Source organism: Henckelia pumila, chromosome 2, assembly GCF_033568475.1.
Source record: "Henckelia pumila isolate YLH828 chromosome 2, ASM3356847v2, whole genome shotgun sequence".
Classification (NCBI taxonomy): Eukaryota; Viridiplantae; Streptophyta; class Magnoliopsida; order Lamiales; family Gesneriaceae; genus Henckelia; species Henckelia pumila.
The window spans coordinates 10,371,028-10,385,388 of record NC_133121.1 but is presented as its reverse complement, the minus strand read 5'-3'; the positions used below and the strand labels follow the sequence as shown (position 1 = coordinate 10,385,388).

Sequence of the window (14,361 nt, the reverse complement as noted above, 5' to 3'; positions counted from 1 at the left end):
AGGTTCTAACATACGAGTCAATCATATTTATATTTAAAATAAAAAGTATATTTTTGACACTAAAAATAATAATTATTCATGGGTGATAAAAGATTTATATTACAAAATTGACTCGTGAAACCGTCTCACAAGAATTTTTGTGTTACCAAAAAAAAAAATAGAACATGCAATATTAAGTGTGAAATCTGATACAATATAATCAAAATCCGGAAAAAAAAATTCAGATGATCAAAGTTACAATTTTCCAGCTCCCGACTATATTGCACATGTTTGGTACGATTATTTGACAAATGCACATGTCTGGTACACTTATTTGACAAATTAATAACAATAGAATATCTTTTGTATAAAAGAAATTCTAATTAGCCTCAAATTGTTTTATTTCTTTTGTTTTTCTCTGATATAAATCCTAACAGAATTTCGGTTTGTACAGAATCAATTTATGATTCAAAAAATTTCACAAGATCAGTATTTATTTGCCAATGGCACATGGGAATGTGAAGGAGACACCCTGACTCCACAGGGAAACTCAGAAGGCCATGTGAATATGCTTATTTTTAGGCCAAAATCAAATCCAGGTGGAGAGATTATGGCTACACACACACACACCTTTTATGTTTGTGTATGAGTGTGTGTCCCTATTTATATATACAAAGGTGAATCTGTATATGCATGTATTGGTGGTCAGATACTTACTCTTTGTGTATGTAATATATATGTGATATGATTTTACAAATATGTCTTCTGTAAGACAGTAACACAGTTTTATATTTGTGACACGGTTTTATATCTGTGAGACATGTAAACCTGTCCACCAGTATTTATAATGAAAAATAATATTTTTGCCTTAAGAAATAATATTTTTTTATGGGTCAGATCGAATAGAAGATTCGTCCCATTAAATTGACCTGTGAGACCATTTCATATGAGTTTTTATATAATTTAACATATTGACAACACGTGTAGTTTATAAACTGATATTTTTTTAAAGAAAAAGAAAAGAAAATGGGGGTTGGATAATGTTCCAAAATCTTGAGAATGTTTACAATTTAGTTGTCATAATAGAGGTTATTTTTTAGCAAATTTTTATGTCGAATCGAATTTTATCTTTGAATTTTATCATGTCAAATTTTAAATAGTTAATCGATACAGACTTGAGATTATTTTCTCGCGACTCCAACAAATTAAACAACTTATCGAATAGATTTAAAGTGGGCAAATAGCATTTTACACATTTGTAGAAAATTGAAAATTCCCCTGCATGAAGCTAATAGGCTTTTACTGTTTTACACCCGTATGTTTTGAAAAATCACGCACATTAACCCACTATATTTTTAACAACCAAACATATTTATCACATTGTCAAGGAGTTTTATGAGGACATTGTTTTAAATGCAATCGATTTTTTTCAATATTTTTTTTTAAATTTCACAAGAGACGTTGATGCAAATTGCTCGATACCAAGAATATATATGGTCTTTTAGTTAGGAACTCTCTTGATGTTTTAATTGTTCCATTTGCTTTTCAAGAGTGTTAGTCTTTAGCATGTTTTGATGTTTCCCTTCTGCGGGTTGATATGTTATGTTTTGACAAAGACTGGGACGCTAACATCTGATGACAATACTGGTTACGCAACTCAAGGTCTAATGCATCCACTTGTGTTTAATTCTATACTTATAAATATTTGATGCTCTTTTTTTAACATATTAATGTCATAGGTGATTTTAGTTGTGGAGTAACTAATGATTAGACTTTGTTATTGCTAACTTTGAAATGAAACCTGAAAGATTTGCAGTCATAAAGGTACGGTGAATCAATATAATGTGCTTTTTTTAACATATAGAAATTTTGGATTATGTTTGAATTTGTTTTACGTGACTAATATCATGAAATATATTTGACAAATGTGATGTATCATGTATGATGTTTTCAAATGTGCATGATAATTTATTTGGTGTAAAAAATATTGATATTTTAAATAAATTATACCGTGGCTAATTTAGCCACAGTTTTTTTTATCATGGAATATATTTGACAAATGTGATGTATCATGTATGTTGTTTTCAAATGTGCATGATAACTTATTTAGTGTAAAAAATATTGGTATTTTAAATAAATTATACCTTGGCTAATTTAGCCACGGTTTAATTTTAACGACGGTTTTGTTAAAAACCGTGGCTATTTTAACCACGGTTTTAAAAAAAACTTTAAAACCGTGACTATTTTTAACCACGGTTTTTTTATAACCGTGGTAATCTTAACCACGGTTTATTAAAAAACCGTGGCTATACTAACCACGATTTTAAAAAAACCATGGTTAAATTAGCCATGATTTTTAAAAAAAACCGTGGCTGAGGTTAACCACGGTGGATTTAGCCACGCTTTCAAAAACCGTGGTTAAAATTTTTAACCACGGTTTTAGCCACGGTTTTGGCCGTGGCTAAATCCAAAAATTTTTTGTAGTGTATATCATGATGCTAGCGTCCTCTTGTATATTGGAATAATCAGCCCAAAGTCCAAACCCTAGTTTGCAAGAATCAAAATGAGCGATATATTGGTGGTCAATATTATGCCACTCTAATTCAATTCCAAGTTTAGCTCCGTTAGGTCTCACCAAACTTTCATAGGTTTGCTTTCTCAGAGAATTCCATTGAAACCATTCACACCCTTATTATAGAACCTCATATATTAACACAACAATTTCCATTTTTATATCTTTGCTCCAAATACCAATGTAATATTCTATCAGTCTCAATTTGATATTGTTGAAAATTTTATTTGTGCTTAATGAATTGAAATTAAGCAATGAAAATCTTGAAAAAAAAAATGAAATGAAAAAGGAAAAACCAAAAAAAAAATAAAAATAGAGGCGCAGGAGCTCAAGAATTGCTCCCTTGCGCTGACCCGGCTGCCTAGGCATTTGCCCAGGCGAGCAGGGGGCACCTAGGCACCAGGGGTGGTGCAGGGGCACCATAATATTGCGCCCCTGCACTGGCGCCCCTGCTTCGGCAAAATCCCAGCATAGGTGAGGCGCACGAAAAGTAGCGCCTAGACGCATGTAACACTTTTTGTGAAAAAGTGCTTTTTTTGAGTTTTTTTTTTATGTTAATTCATTCCTTGGGTGATTATGATTATTTTTTTGGATCAAAAGTTGTACCACATTGTGAAACATGTCCCTGCATGAAAACAACTTTAAATATCATATTAAAGTTTATTAATATATTATTCATTCAATTTGTCTGAAAAACATCTGCTTTCACATTCTTCTGTTTTTTCGAAAGGAGAGTTCATAACATTTCTGATTGTTGAACTTGTAATTTATTGTTATATTATCACAATTTTGTTGTTGTTGTACTTAAGAGAAGTTTGTCAATTTTCGTCAACACCAAGAATGGGGCAAAAACTTTTTAAGGACATCATGTTAAACATGAGTCTCACCAATTCCAATTAATTTTTGTGTTTTGCCATCTTTAAAATAGTCCCAACACTACACATTTATATCTACAGATATATTAAAATTATAGTTTAATTTTCATATTTTCGGTATATAATATATACCTTAAGCAAATTAAAAATACTTCTGACTAAATTAAAGGAACACAATGGCAAATCTAATAACTAAGGTTTCTTTGAAAAAACAGAAGCTAGTAAAACCCGTTAACTCGTTTCATATCCGGGTATGACAATAATAACGGTCTGATTTCTCATTGTAGAATAACGATTATTCTATTTAAAATTGTCTCGTGAGTCGATTTTATATTAAAAGTATTATTTTTCTTCGTAATATAGATCGGATCGACTCACCTCACAAATGTAGATATCTGATATTGTCCAGAAAGAAATCTACTCTATTATGTTAGATAGTGTTTGAACGATACTCAACACACACACACACAGAGATAATACATATATGGCATAAAGTGGGAACAAATTTGTAAATTAAAGATCTTGTGCATTAATTTTCTTGAAGCAATTATGAAAATTGAGAAGGTTGATGCGTAGTTATTCTGGATGCAAGTATTTGTATTTATTTTCATTTAAAATCAATTTTGCGGTTTTCTATTTTTTTGAAAATAATATGATCAGTTTCAAGATAGAGCTTTGTTAGCACCACAAAATCTATGACTGAATATCTCACAACACAATAATGAGCGAGCTTGCAAGCCACTTAAACGAGCCAAGTTCGAGCTCGAGAGCCTATTAAGGAACATGTTCATGAGCTCACAAACCGAATATCATTAAAATCTAGTTTGGACTCGACTCGATAAGCCTAAAGAACAAACTCGAACGAGTTTTTTTATCGAGTCGAACTTCGAATAGCTCACACTACTGTTCGGTTCGCTTACATCTTAAATGATTGATGCCCAATTTGTTCCAAAGGAAATGGACAAAAATAGAGATCTTTCATTATCAAGCAATTTCATATCATCGATCGCTCCAGTTTCTTCTTTGGCAGTAGTGTGGCCATGTGTTTTCGTTCTCCAAATAATAATTGGAACATTTTTTATTCATTTTACTGCTTAAGTGGTTAATTTTCAAAGTTTAGCTTGTTATTAATTATTTTAAATATATATATAGAGCAAGGGAATGTTCATAAATGTCATAGTGTTAGGAATGGTCAACCAAAGTCCCACATTGAAAAATTAAAGAAAAAGATCATAGATTAATATATGGAATGATATCTTCATAGGTATGAGGTCTTTTGGGTGGGTTCCCAAAAACAAAACCATGAGGCCTTGTACCCAAAGTGGACAATATCATACCATTGTGGAGATATCCGGATTCTATTGACCTAACAAATGGTGTCGTCTGTGGGAACAGAGACATGGTCTGATGGAACCAATGTGGGTGAAATCCTCAAAAACTCAAGGAGAAGAAGTTTGAGGGTCCCGATTAAAATCCGTGAAAAAGCTCTCGTGGGACGCTCCCGGTAATTCATGTAAGGCGTGTGCTGCAACGCATTGAAGGTGAGTAGACTCGGGTAATTCATGTAAGGCGTGTGCTGCAATGCATTGAAGGTGAGTAGACTCGATTGGAGGGACGGATTGAGGGGATGCCTGGTGAGACTTCGTTTGAGAAGAGGATTGTTAGGAATGGTCAACCAAAGTCCCATATTGAAAAATTAAAGGAAAAAATCATGAATTAATATATGGAATGATATCTCCATTATTATGAGGTCTTTTGGGTGGGTTCTCAAAAATAAAACCATGAGGGCTTGTGCCCAAAGTGGACAATATCATATCATTGTGTCGATATATATCCGAATTCTATTGACCTAACACGTAGACTCATACGTATATATCTATATAGCTTAGATATATTTTTATAAAAAAATATTTAATTTCTACGAAAATGCCACGAGTTTTGGAACCCTAAGCCTGTAATTGGGTATTTTCTTTATTATTTTTGGAGACTAATATGTGGCTCCAACCCTATCTATTATGGGAGAACTAAAGACATTTAATAATTAAGTTTTGGATTTGGCTTTTAAAATATGAAAAAGTAAATTTTTTTTTTCTCTTCACTCGCTTATCTCATCATTTCAATTTTTAGTTCACTAACTCATTAAATTTTGGTACTAATGTCTAATGTACTCGATTTTATTTTCTGGTGATTTGGTTCAATTGTTAGACAATTTGGAAAATTGAAGTGTTATGCAAGCATTTTTTTATGTCACTTAAGTGTTTTTCAACACTGTGACGATATTTTTTGATATTTTTTATACAATTGCACGAAAACCAAATAATTCGCGAAAACAAAACAAAATAAAAAAATGTACAAGCAAAACTAAAAAAATAAATTTTGTTGGAACTAAAAATATAGAAAAAATTAAAATATATATAAATTTTTCTAAAAAATCATACTCGCAATTTTGGCCACGATGATTATATTGTTTAAACTCTTGTGAGACCGTTTCACGGACTAATTTTACGATACAGAGCTCTTTCTCGACTCGAATCATGAAAAAAAATATCATTTTCATGCCAAAAAATTAAACATTAATTTTCAATCTTTATATCCTATTCATATTCCAATGAGCGTACGTGTGAAGTCAACTTGTGATCGAAACAAACACAGGATATTACCATCGATTTGGTACACTTATCTGACATATTTATACCCAAAAAAATCCGATGGAAAGATCTCGTCAAAAGAATGAAATTGATAATTAGCATTAATTTTATTGTTTAAAATTAATTTTATTATTTCTTTTGGCTTGAATGTAAAACCGAATCTGATAATTTAGAACGCATAAAGTCAACTTGAGATGGAAGCAAACTCCAAAAAAAAAAAAAGAAAAAAAAAAAAGAAGACTAGATTACTATTTATATATTTGCAAAGGGCACATGGGAATGTGGAGGAGAAGAGAAGACACCCTAAGAAGGCCATGTGAATATGCTTATTTTTAGGCCAAATCCAGGTGGAGAGGTTATGGCTATATACACACAAATACATGCAAAAACATATTCTATATATGTATTTTTTTTTTTTACAATTTGCTCAATTAATTTCAATTTTTGATAATTTTAATCATTTTTTCATTATAAGTCCTAATGGTGCACTGCATATACGAGGCATGTTGGAAAAAAAACACCAAAATTACAAAATATAGAAATTTTGTAAAATCAAATTCCGATAACAGAGAATTAAAAGCACAAAAGCAAAAAACATATAAGATTATATTAATATTGTAATTTAATTACCCTCGAACTAATCTTTTCGATAAAGAAAAGCATGAAGTCAACAATAGTCGTGACTCCAAGAAAACAACATAACGAAAAAATTCCAAGCATCAAGACACATATTTCCTCCACTGTATGGGAATAATCACATCAAAGTCCAAACCCTAGTTTGCAAGAATTAACAAAATAATTTAGGGTATATGAGATAGACATTTGGTGGTTAATATTGAGCCACTCTAATTCAATTCCGAGTTTAGTTATTTTAGGTCTCACCAAACTTTTATAGGTTTGCTTTCTTAGGGATCATTACATTGAACCAATCAATTCACAATCCTATAGCTAGCTACCTCAATTTTATACATTATCACTCCAATTAATTATCATATTTTTAAATATATATCCTATCATTCTAAAATTCATGATATTATATAGTGTTTTTATTCATATAGAGGATCGAGTTGTCGTAATGGCGAGGAGTTTATTTATAATTAGTGATAATATATATTTCGGGTGAGGTAAATGACATTAAGAACTTAGTTAAATCCTCAATTTTTTTAGGCAGTTAGTGCCGAGACTTTTGTGAGCAAACAATATAGGAAATTATAAGTTGAAGGCAAATTAGGAATTTAATAATTAAAAAAAAACATTAGTTAGGAGAGAAGTTCCTTAAACATCGTTCCAAATTCGATACATTCTTGATGTCATATGAACTATCGATCATTGATAGTTAGGTCCAAGTATTTTCACGAACCTTTATCAACACCCATGGGTGCGTCGGTGTATGAGTAAAGATAAAATGGAAAATTTTCGTCTAGTGATTGGACTCATTGGATTTTAGTCATCTAATTAGTCAAAAATAGGTACTATAGTGCAATAATTTTGCCGGATATTCTCTACTTGCAGTTATTTTTCGACGTAACACTTACATATCATCAAGCTATAGCACTAATTTGGAACCAATATTGACTAAGTAGATAACGAATCCAATTGAAACTTGAAAGATTGGATTAAATTTTTTTTTTTTTTACTATATTTATAAATTTTAGGGGAAATTGCAAATTTGGTCATGTATGTTTGTCACTTTGCGATTTTGGTCATCTATGTTTTCATATTTCAGTTTTAGTCCTGCATGTTTCGATTTTTGGTAATTTTGGTCATTTTTATTCGAAAATGCTTACGTGGCACTGTACACGTCAGCTTCACATCAGCACTGAATTGGTGTCACGACAGTGCCACGTAGGAAAAAAGGGCTAAAATTGCCAAAAAAATAAAGATAGCGGACTAAAACTGAAATTTGAAAATATAAACGACTGAAATCGCAAAATGACAAACATACCGGACAAAAAAAGCAATGTTTCCTAAAATTTTAACTACATGTAAATTAACAAGCATAAACAGTACTAAATTTGTGTGTGCATGAAGAAGCTAGCGTACCATATGGTCCCAAATCCCTCACCTTTTTTTACCCTTATATAATGCATTGTGTGTACACATGAGGGAGAACTAATGTTTTAACCTCGTCTAATTAGCACTCCAAAACTCCCATAAAAGAAAGACCATACTGTCCATACATGCGCAGATCAGCCAAGAAATGCATGGTATATACTTTGAAGAACAGCGCCTAGGGGTTAATGCATCTGCTGATTTAAATACGAATTCATTTCGGCCCGATTCTTCATCCCTCACTGATCCAAATTCAGCCTAAAATCATCGCACTGTGTCATACACAAGTGCTATATCGAAATCGCTTAGCTGCTGCCAAGAAAAATCTTGGATTTTCCAAGATTGGGGAATAGCTAAGAGTAGTACTTATTCTCCATTTTAATTCCAAGCAAAGGATATCGACGGTAGATCCTGATTCAATGCTTCTTTTTTTTATATGATAACCCGAATGATTTCGAGCTGGTTCGATGTAGGAACGAAAAGGAAAAAAAAATCAGTAGATCGGTGGGCTGGAAATTGATCAAGAGCTAGACATTGCTTGAGGTAAGTTTTTGGTTGTTTGGGACTTTAATTAATTCTTTTTTTTTTTTTTCAGATGATGATTTTATGTTTGTCGGTTTCTACCTCTAAAAATAAGATAAGTGATCATTGATTTTTCCTTCAACTGCGCTTAAAATATATATTAACACTCAAATGAGAAAAATCGACTTCCTAACTCTTAATTAATATTTGTCGTGTTCAGTATTTTAGGATAGATTGAATTTTTCACAAATAAGATGTCAAATTATATTTGGTGTGAGGGATAGAACTCGACATCGTTGTTTTATCCAACGTTTGAAGGTATGATGGAATTGGTTTGGCTCACTGTAGACAAATGCCAAATTCATGTCTCATGACTAGTTAATTAGCTAGGCATTTTTATCTTGTATTTTAATTTGTTTCCTCACGTACGATTTACTTGCTCAATTTAATTTATATGATCTATTTTGTTTAGATCAGTGTCCCTAATTAGGTATTAAATTTATATATATATATAATTTAATCACACCACATGTGTTCAAAATTTTGTAAAGTAGAAGTTGAAAAAATACTTGAGCAATAAAAAGGAATAATAATAATAATAATAATAATAATAATAATAATAATAATAAAGAATTGATATCTTTGGAGGGAATGAAAACAGATAGGCACACACTGTAGAAGAAATTGGAGAGGATCGATGATGTCGAAAGGTTCTTTGATAGTGAAAGAAGTCTACATGTATTTTCTGTCCATTTCCCAATTAAACAAAATGGGCATCAATCATGTATTGTCAATCACATTATAAAATACACACACACATATATAAACACGTACACGCATAACATAAATTCATATCACCTTCAATATAATAACGTGGTAAAAAGAAATTACGATAAATGAAAAGAACAATTCAAACACTATAATTTTGCCTTACATTTGGATTTTAACACAAATATAAACATGTCAACAGTTTTCCGATATCACGTCAACGTTTTACGAGATCACACCAATAGTGTTCCAACGTGCCGATAATGAAAAAAATAAAATAAAATGCCAACTGTATAGAAATTTGACGAATTTTCCTTTTCCCTATTAAATATCACTTCAATCAAGCGTATGTAAATATCATCAATCGCTTGTTTTTCCACCTTGGCATATATATCCCATATTCAATCTCCACAATTTCTTCTCAAATTAAAATCCCCTTCTCTGAACCCTACTCGTAATTCAAGAAAAGTTTGCACTGATTAAACATATTATTTTTCAAATAATATCCTATATATATATGTTCCAGCTGCATTAATCACAAGGAAACCCATGTTCAGAAATCCCCAAGATGCAGGTTTTTTGGCCTCAGCTTCGTCCTGTGCTCCAGTACAAGAACCCTTCCATGGTACTTACTAATTAGTATTAATGATCATCACACACACACATATATATATGTATTGAAATTGTGCAGTAGTACTTTCAGGTGTGCCCCAGTTCTTGATGAGGAGATCCATGTCGTTGATCTCCGGGCTTGATCGGGGCGGGGATGAGGATTCGCAGCCCGACGACGACATGTCGGACGACGGGTCACAGACGATGATGCTTGGAGAGAAGAAGAGGAGGCTGAACCTGGAACAGGTCAAGGCCTTGGAGAAGAGCTTTGAGTTGGGGAACAAACTCGAGCCCGAAAGGAAAATGCAGTTGGCTCGGGCTTTGGGCCTTCAGCCCAGGCAGGTCGCCATATGGTTCCAGAACAGGCGGGCCCGTTGGAAGACTAAGCAATTGGAGAAGGACTATGATGTGTTGAAGAGACAATTCGAAGCCCTCAAATCGGATAACAATGCACTCAAGTCTCAAAACAACAAACTTCAATCACAGGTACGTACTCTATACGTATTTCTTTTCCATTCTTTTTCTTTCAAAAATATATAGTCAATTTTTTTTTTGATAACAACACAGGAAAACCACACGTCCACTTTAAAAGTCATGGTTAACCTTTGAAGGGATGCTAAGGTTTATATATCACGTACATATGATGTTAGCGACGTGGGACACTAGTCAATTTATATAGTTAATTAATTAGTTACTGTTTTATTGCAGTTATTAGCCTTGAGAAGCAAAGAACCCCATCATGATCATGTCTCCACTGCCATTAATTTGAACAAAGAAAATGAAGCCTGCTGGAGCAATGGAAGTGACAACAGTACTTACGAATTCAACCTCAACGCAACATCAACCGACACCAAATTGCATCCTCGTAACAACAACAACAACAACAAAAACATCGTCATTCTCCCAACGGAGATTAATGTGGCGCCGAATCTACAAGATTACTTCCAAAATCAGAAGATAAACGATGATCATCATCATCATCATCAACCCCCTTCATCGAACCACCAAATCTTCCACATGTTGGGAAATATCGACGAAAGCCAAGACTATTGGCCGTGGCACGAACAACAGAATTATCAATAATTTTTCTTCATCCGCACAACATGTTGCCGCGGCCATGTGAAAGGTTCACAGGTCAAAATTGCAAAAGTTTTATAATTTCACAATGTTTTTTTCTTTTTTTACCTTTTTTTTTTTTTTGGGTTCTTGTTACGATATACATATATATTTTGGTGGCTGTCATTCAAATATATATAAATATATAATCCGTTCACTGTATCGTATATATCATGATCGCCTAATCATGCATCAATGTATATAATAATAAGATCCATGTTACATGCAAAATATAAAATAAAAATGTGTCATACATCAGTGGGGTGGGTCTCTTACTGATCTGTCATGGGCCATAATCTGCATAGAAAAACAAGATCCTTCATGCTAGCTGTTAGCAAAAGGGTCACATTTAAATAATAATAATATTATTAATAAGAAGAAGTTATTTTACTTATTAATTATCTTGGAATTTTTGGATAATTTATAATATAAAGAGAGAAAATGGCCAAGGGAATTGAAACACAAATTCCAGTGGGAACAAGCCAAAAGGAGATGGGAAGGCGAAGAAACAGAATCAGAGTACTGTTGCTTCGGGAATGGTTTGGTTTTGGGAAAACGAGATTTTTTTTTTTATCTATTGTCTTGCATTATATATATTTTTAAAAATTTTAATTCTTTTCCCATCAAATTGCTGAAATGACATGATCATCAGATATATAATAATATAAACAATGTTGGATATCACACAATCATTTTTCTTATATGTTGTATCAGTTTTTTTCTGTATTTTCTGTATTACAACTAATTTTTTTAAAAAATTTAAGTTAATAGATTGACAAAGTTACAAGAATAAAAAAAAAGTAGGGACTAAAAATGTTGTTATCCAATTTATATTTATTATTATTATTATTATTTTCTAATTTTGCTCCTAGCTATTTTATTTATTATAATTATCATGTTATCAATTTAGTTTTATCTTTTTAATAAATTAGCAGAGTGCAGTCATGTGTAATAATAATCATAATCATAATCATAATCATAATCATAATCATATATAATCGTAGTAGTTTACGTAAGTTGATGGAAAATATAAATTTTTTTTATCTAGTAAATATGTCTAAATTGGATTTTGATATACCAACTAATTAATACATAAAAAGTTCTTAGACCAATAAATATGTTTTATTAAAAAAAACTTTTAAGCATTTTTTCGCCAAAAAAACACGAGTCAGTGTCATATACTCGTAGTAGTACTAATGTGACAAAAAAATAAAAGAGAAACTAAAAATGTAAAATACGACAAGTTATTGCACGAAGACATCGTGAGTTCGACGAATAAGAGGCTCAAATTACAATTTAAAGCATTTTATATAACAGAATTTCTATTTTCCTATATACTTCATTAGATTTATATTCAATTTTTTTTTTTTTTTGTGATCTTTCTTCAAAAAAATTTTACAAAATGACCTTCAAACATTAAAAGGAAATACAACTCAAGAAAGTGTAAGAATTGAGAAGTTATATTTCAAAATCATAGTCAAACATAGGTTATTTAGTTAAATAATTCTTATATTATATTATATTTTATATATATATATATATTAGGAGACATTATATATAATTTTAAAACAAATCATACCACCGTCCTGGTGTAATAAGTCAAATTTCTATTGAAAAAAGCTTGCTGTATTGGTTCATAATTGGGCCAAATTTGTGGGAAGAAGTCCAAATTAAGCCCCAAACCATAGAGGATACACGTTCCAATTGTTTAGAATTCAAAGTGGACCCAAACCATATATAACGTGGGAAATTTCGAACCTATCCATAGGTTTTATCCCATGGAGTAAGTGTAAATATGTGATTGGTCCAAATGATGTGGACCCCACATGATTGATATGGGGCCCACATCATTTGGACCAATCAGGAAGTTCCATCTACCCCATGAGGTTTTACCCATGGAGTAGGGTCGAACTAACCATATAACGTGTATATGTTTCGAAATAATTATTGATCTTTATTTAATTTGATTGAAGAGTATTTATGTTTTTGATTTTCTAATTCATTTTAGTATTTTTATTTTATGGTTCTAATATTTATTTTTCTATCTTTTTTAAGTTTCTCGAGCTTTTTGTAGTTGATGATGATTATTATTGTTTGTACGAAAAATAATTTGGTAAAACCTCTTAAAAAGATGATTGGCTATCCGTTGAATGCGTTGTGTGCATTAATGAGTATTTATGTATATAAATTTCTACATTAATAATATGTGTGCGAAAACTATATAGATCATATAAAATTCAAAATTTCTGAAATTTGAGGGTTATAGAATGATTTTATATTTTTAAAATTGATGGTGTTAGATAACTTTTGGATCATGAGTTATATGATCATTTTAATTTGGAAAAAACTGAAATAATTTTCTTAAATTTGGATAAATTAAAATTTATATAGTTTTTGTTACTACTTTTGTATCTTTAGTCAATTTGCCGTGATCGATTTTTTTTTCTAAGATCAAATTATGAAGATGGATAATTTTGGTCTCTTAAAAAAGAGTAGGTCTCCTCTGAGAATATTTTACGGATTTTTGTCCATGATACGGATCAATCCGACCCATATTTACCATAAAAAATAATATTTTTACAGGTATCGGATCGAATAAAAGATCCACGTCACAAAATCGATCAATAAAACTATCTCACAAAAATCTTTGTCTAAAAGATATTATGTAATGTCCATGTCCATGATACCAAATTTTTTAACTTCAATACCACGTTTTCTATTATACAACATATTTTAGTCATGATCATACAAGTTTCACCATACTAAACAACACAAGATCATATTTTAGTTGATACATTTTTTGTGAGACGGATATATAGAATAAAATTAATATTTTTTTAATAAGTCGAGTAGGATATTTGCTAAATTAACTGATGACACAGTCACATAAAAGTTTTGTATAAGAGTTCTATATTTATTTTTTTGTAAAAAAAAAAAAAAAAAACCCAAGTGAAAATCGATTCTTTAAATTCAACACGCGAGTATTAGTCTTATATATATTAGGGAGATGCTATGACACCCGGTGCATCATCTACCCTTGATTGGGTACCCGAGCCCATTTTATTGTGGGCCCGGGTGCCCAATCAAGGGCAGATGTTGCACCGGGTGAAGATCACCCGATGTAGAATAGCCCGAGCCTATATATTATTATGAACTAAATCGAGATACCTCTGTTCTCGATTAAATTTTTTTATTATTATTAGAACCAAGATAATTA

The 14,361-nt window shown here is 31.5% G+C and overlaps 1 protein-coding gene across 6 annotated transcripts; it reads left to right on the top strand.

The window, feature by feature from the left end:
• The first annotated feature begins 8,208 nt into the window (after positions 1–8,208).
• LOC140883200 (homeobox-leucine zipper protein ATHB-23-like) lies at positions 8,209–11,306 on the top strand. 6 transcript variants are annotated; one of them, XM_073289573.1, is made up of 5 exons: positions 8,209–8,530; positions 8,600–8,669; positions 9,943–10,041; positions 10,120–10,514; positions 10,737–11,306. In XM_073289573.1, the coding sequence occupies exons 3-5, from the start codon at positions 9,966–9,968 to the stop codon at positions 11,109–11,111; spliced, it is 846 nt and encodes a 281-aa protein (XP_073145674.1). In that variant the 5' UTR covers positions 8,209–8,530; positions 8,600–8,669; positions 9,943–9,965; the 3' UTR covers positions 11,112–11,306. The 6 variants fall into 6 exon arrangements, with proteins under 6 accessions (XP_073145674.1, XP_073145673.1, XP_073145670.1 ...); XM_073289572.1 differs by having other exon boundaries at positions 10,111–10,514; XM_073289569.1 differs by having other exon boundaries at positions 10,108–10,514.
• The last annotated feature ends 3,055 nt before the right edge of the window (positions 11,307–14,361 follow it).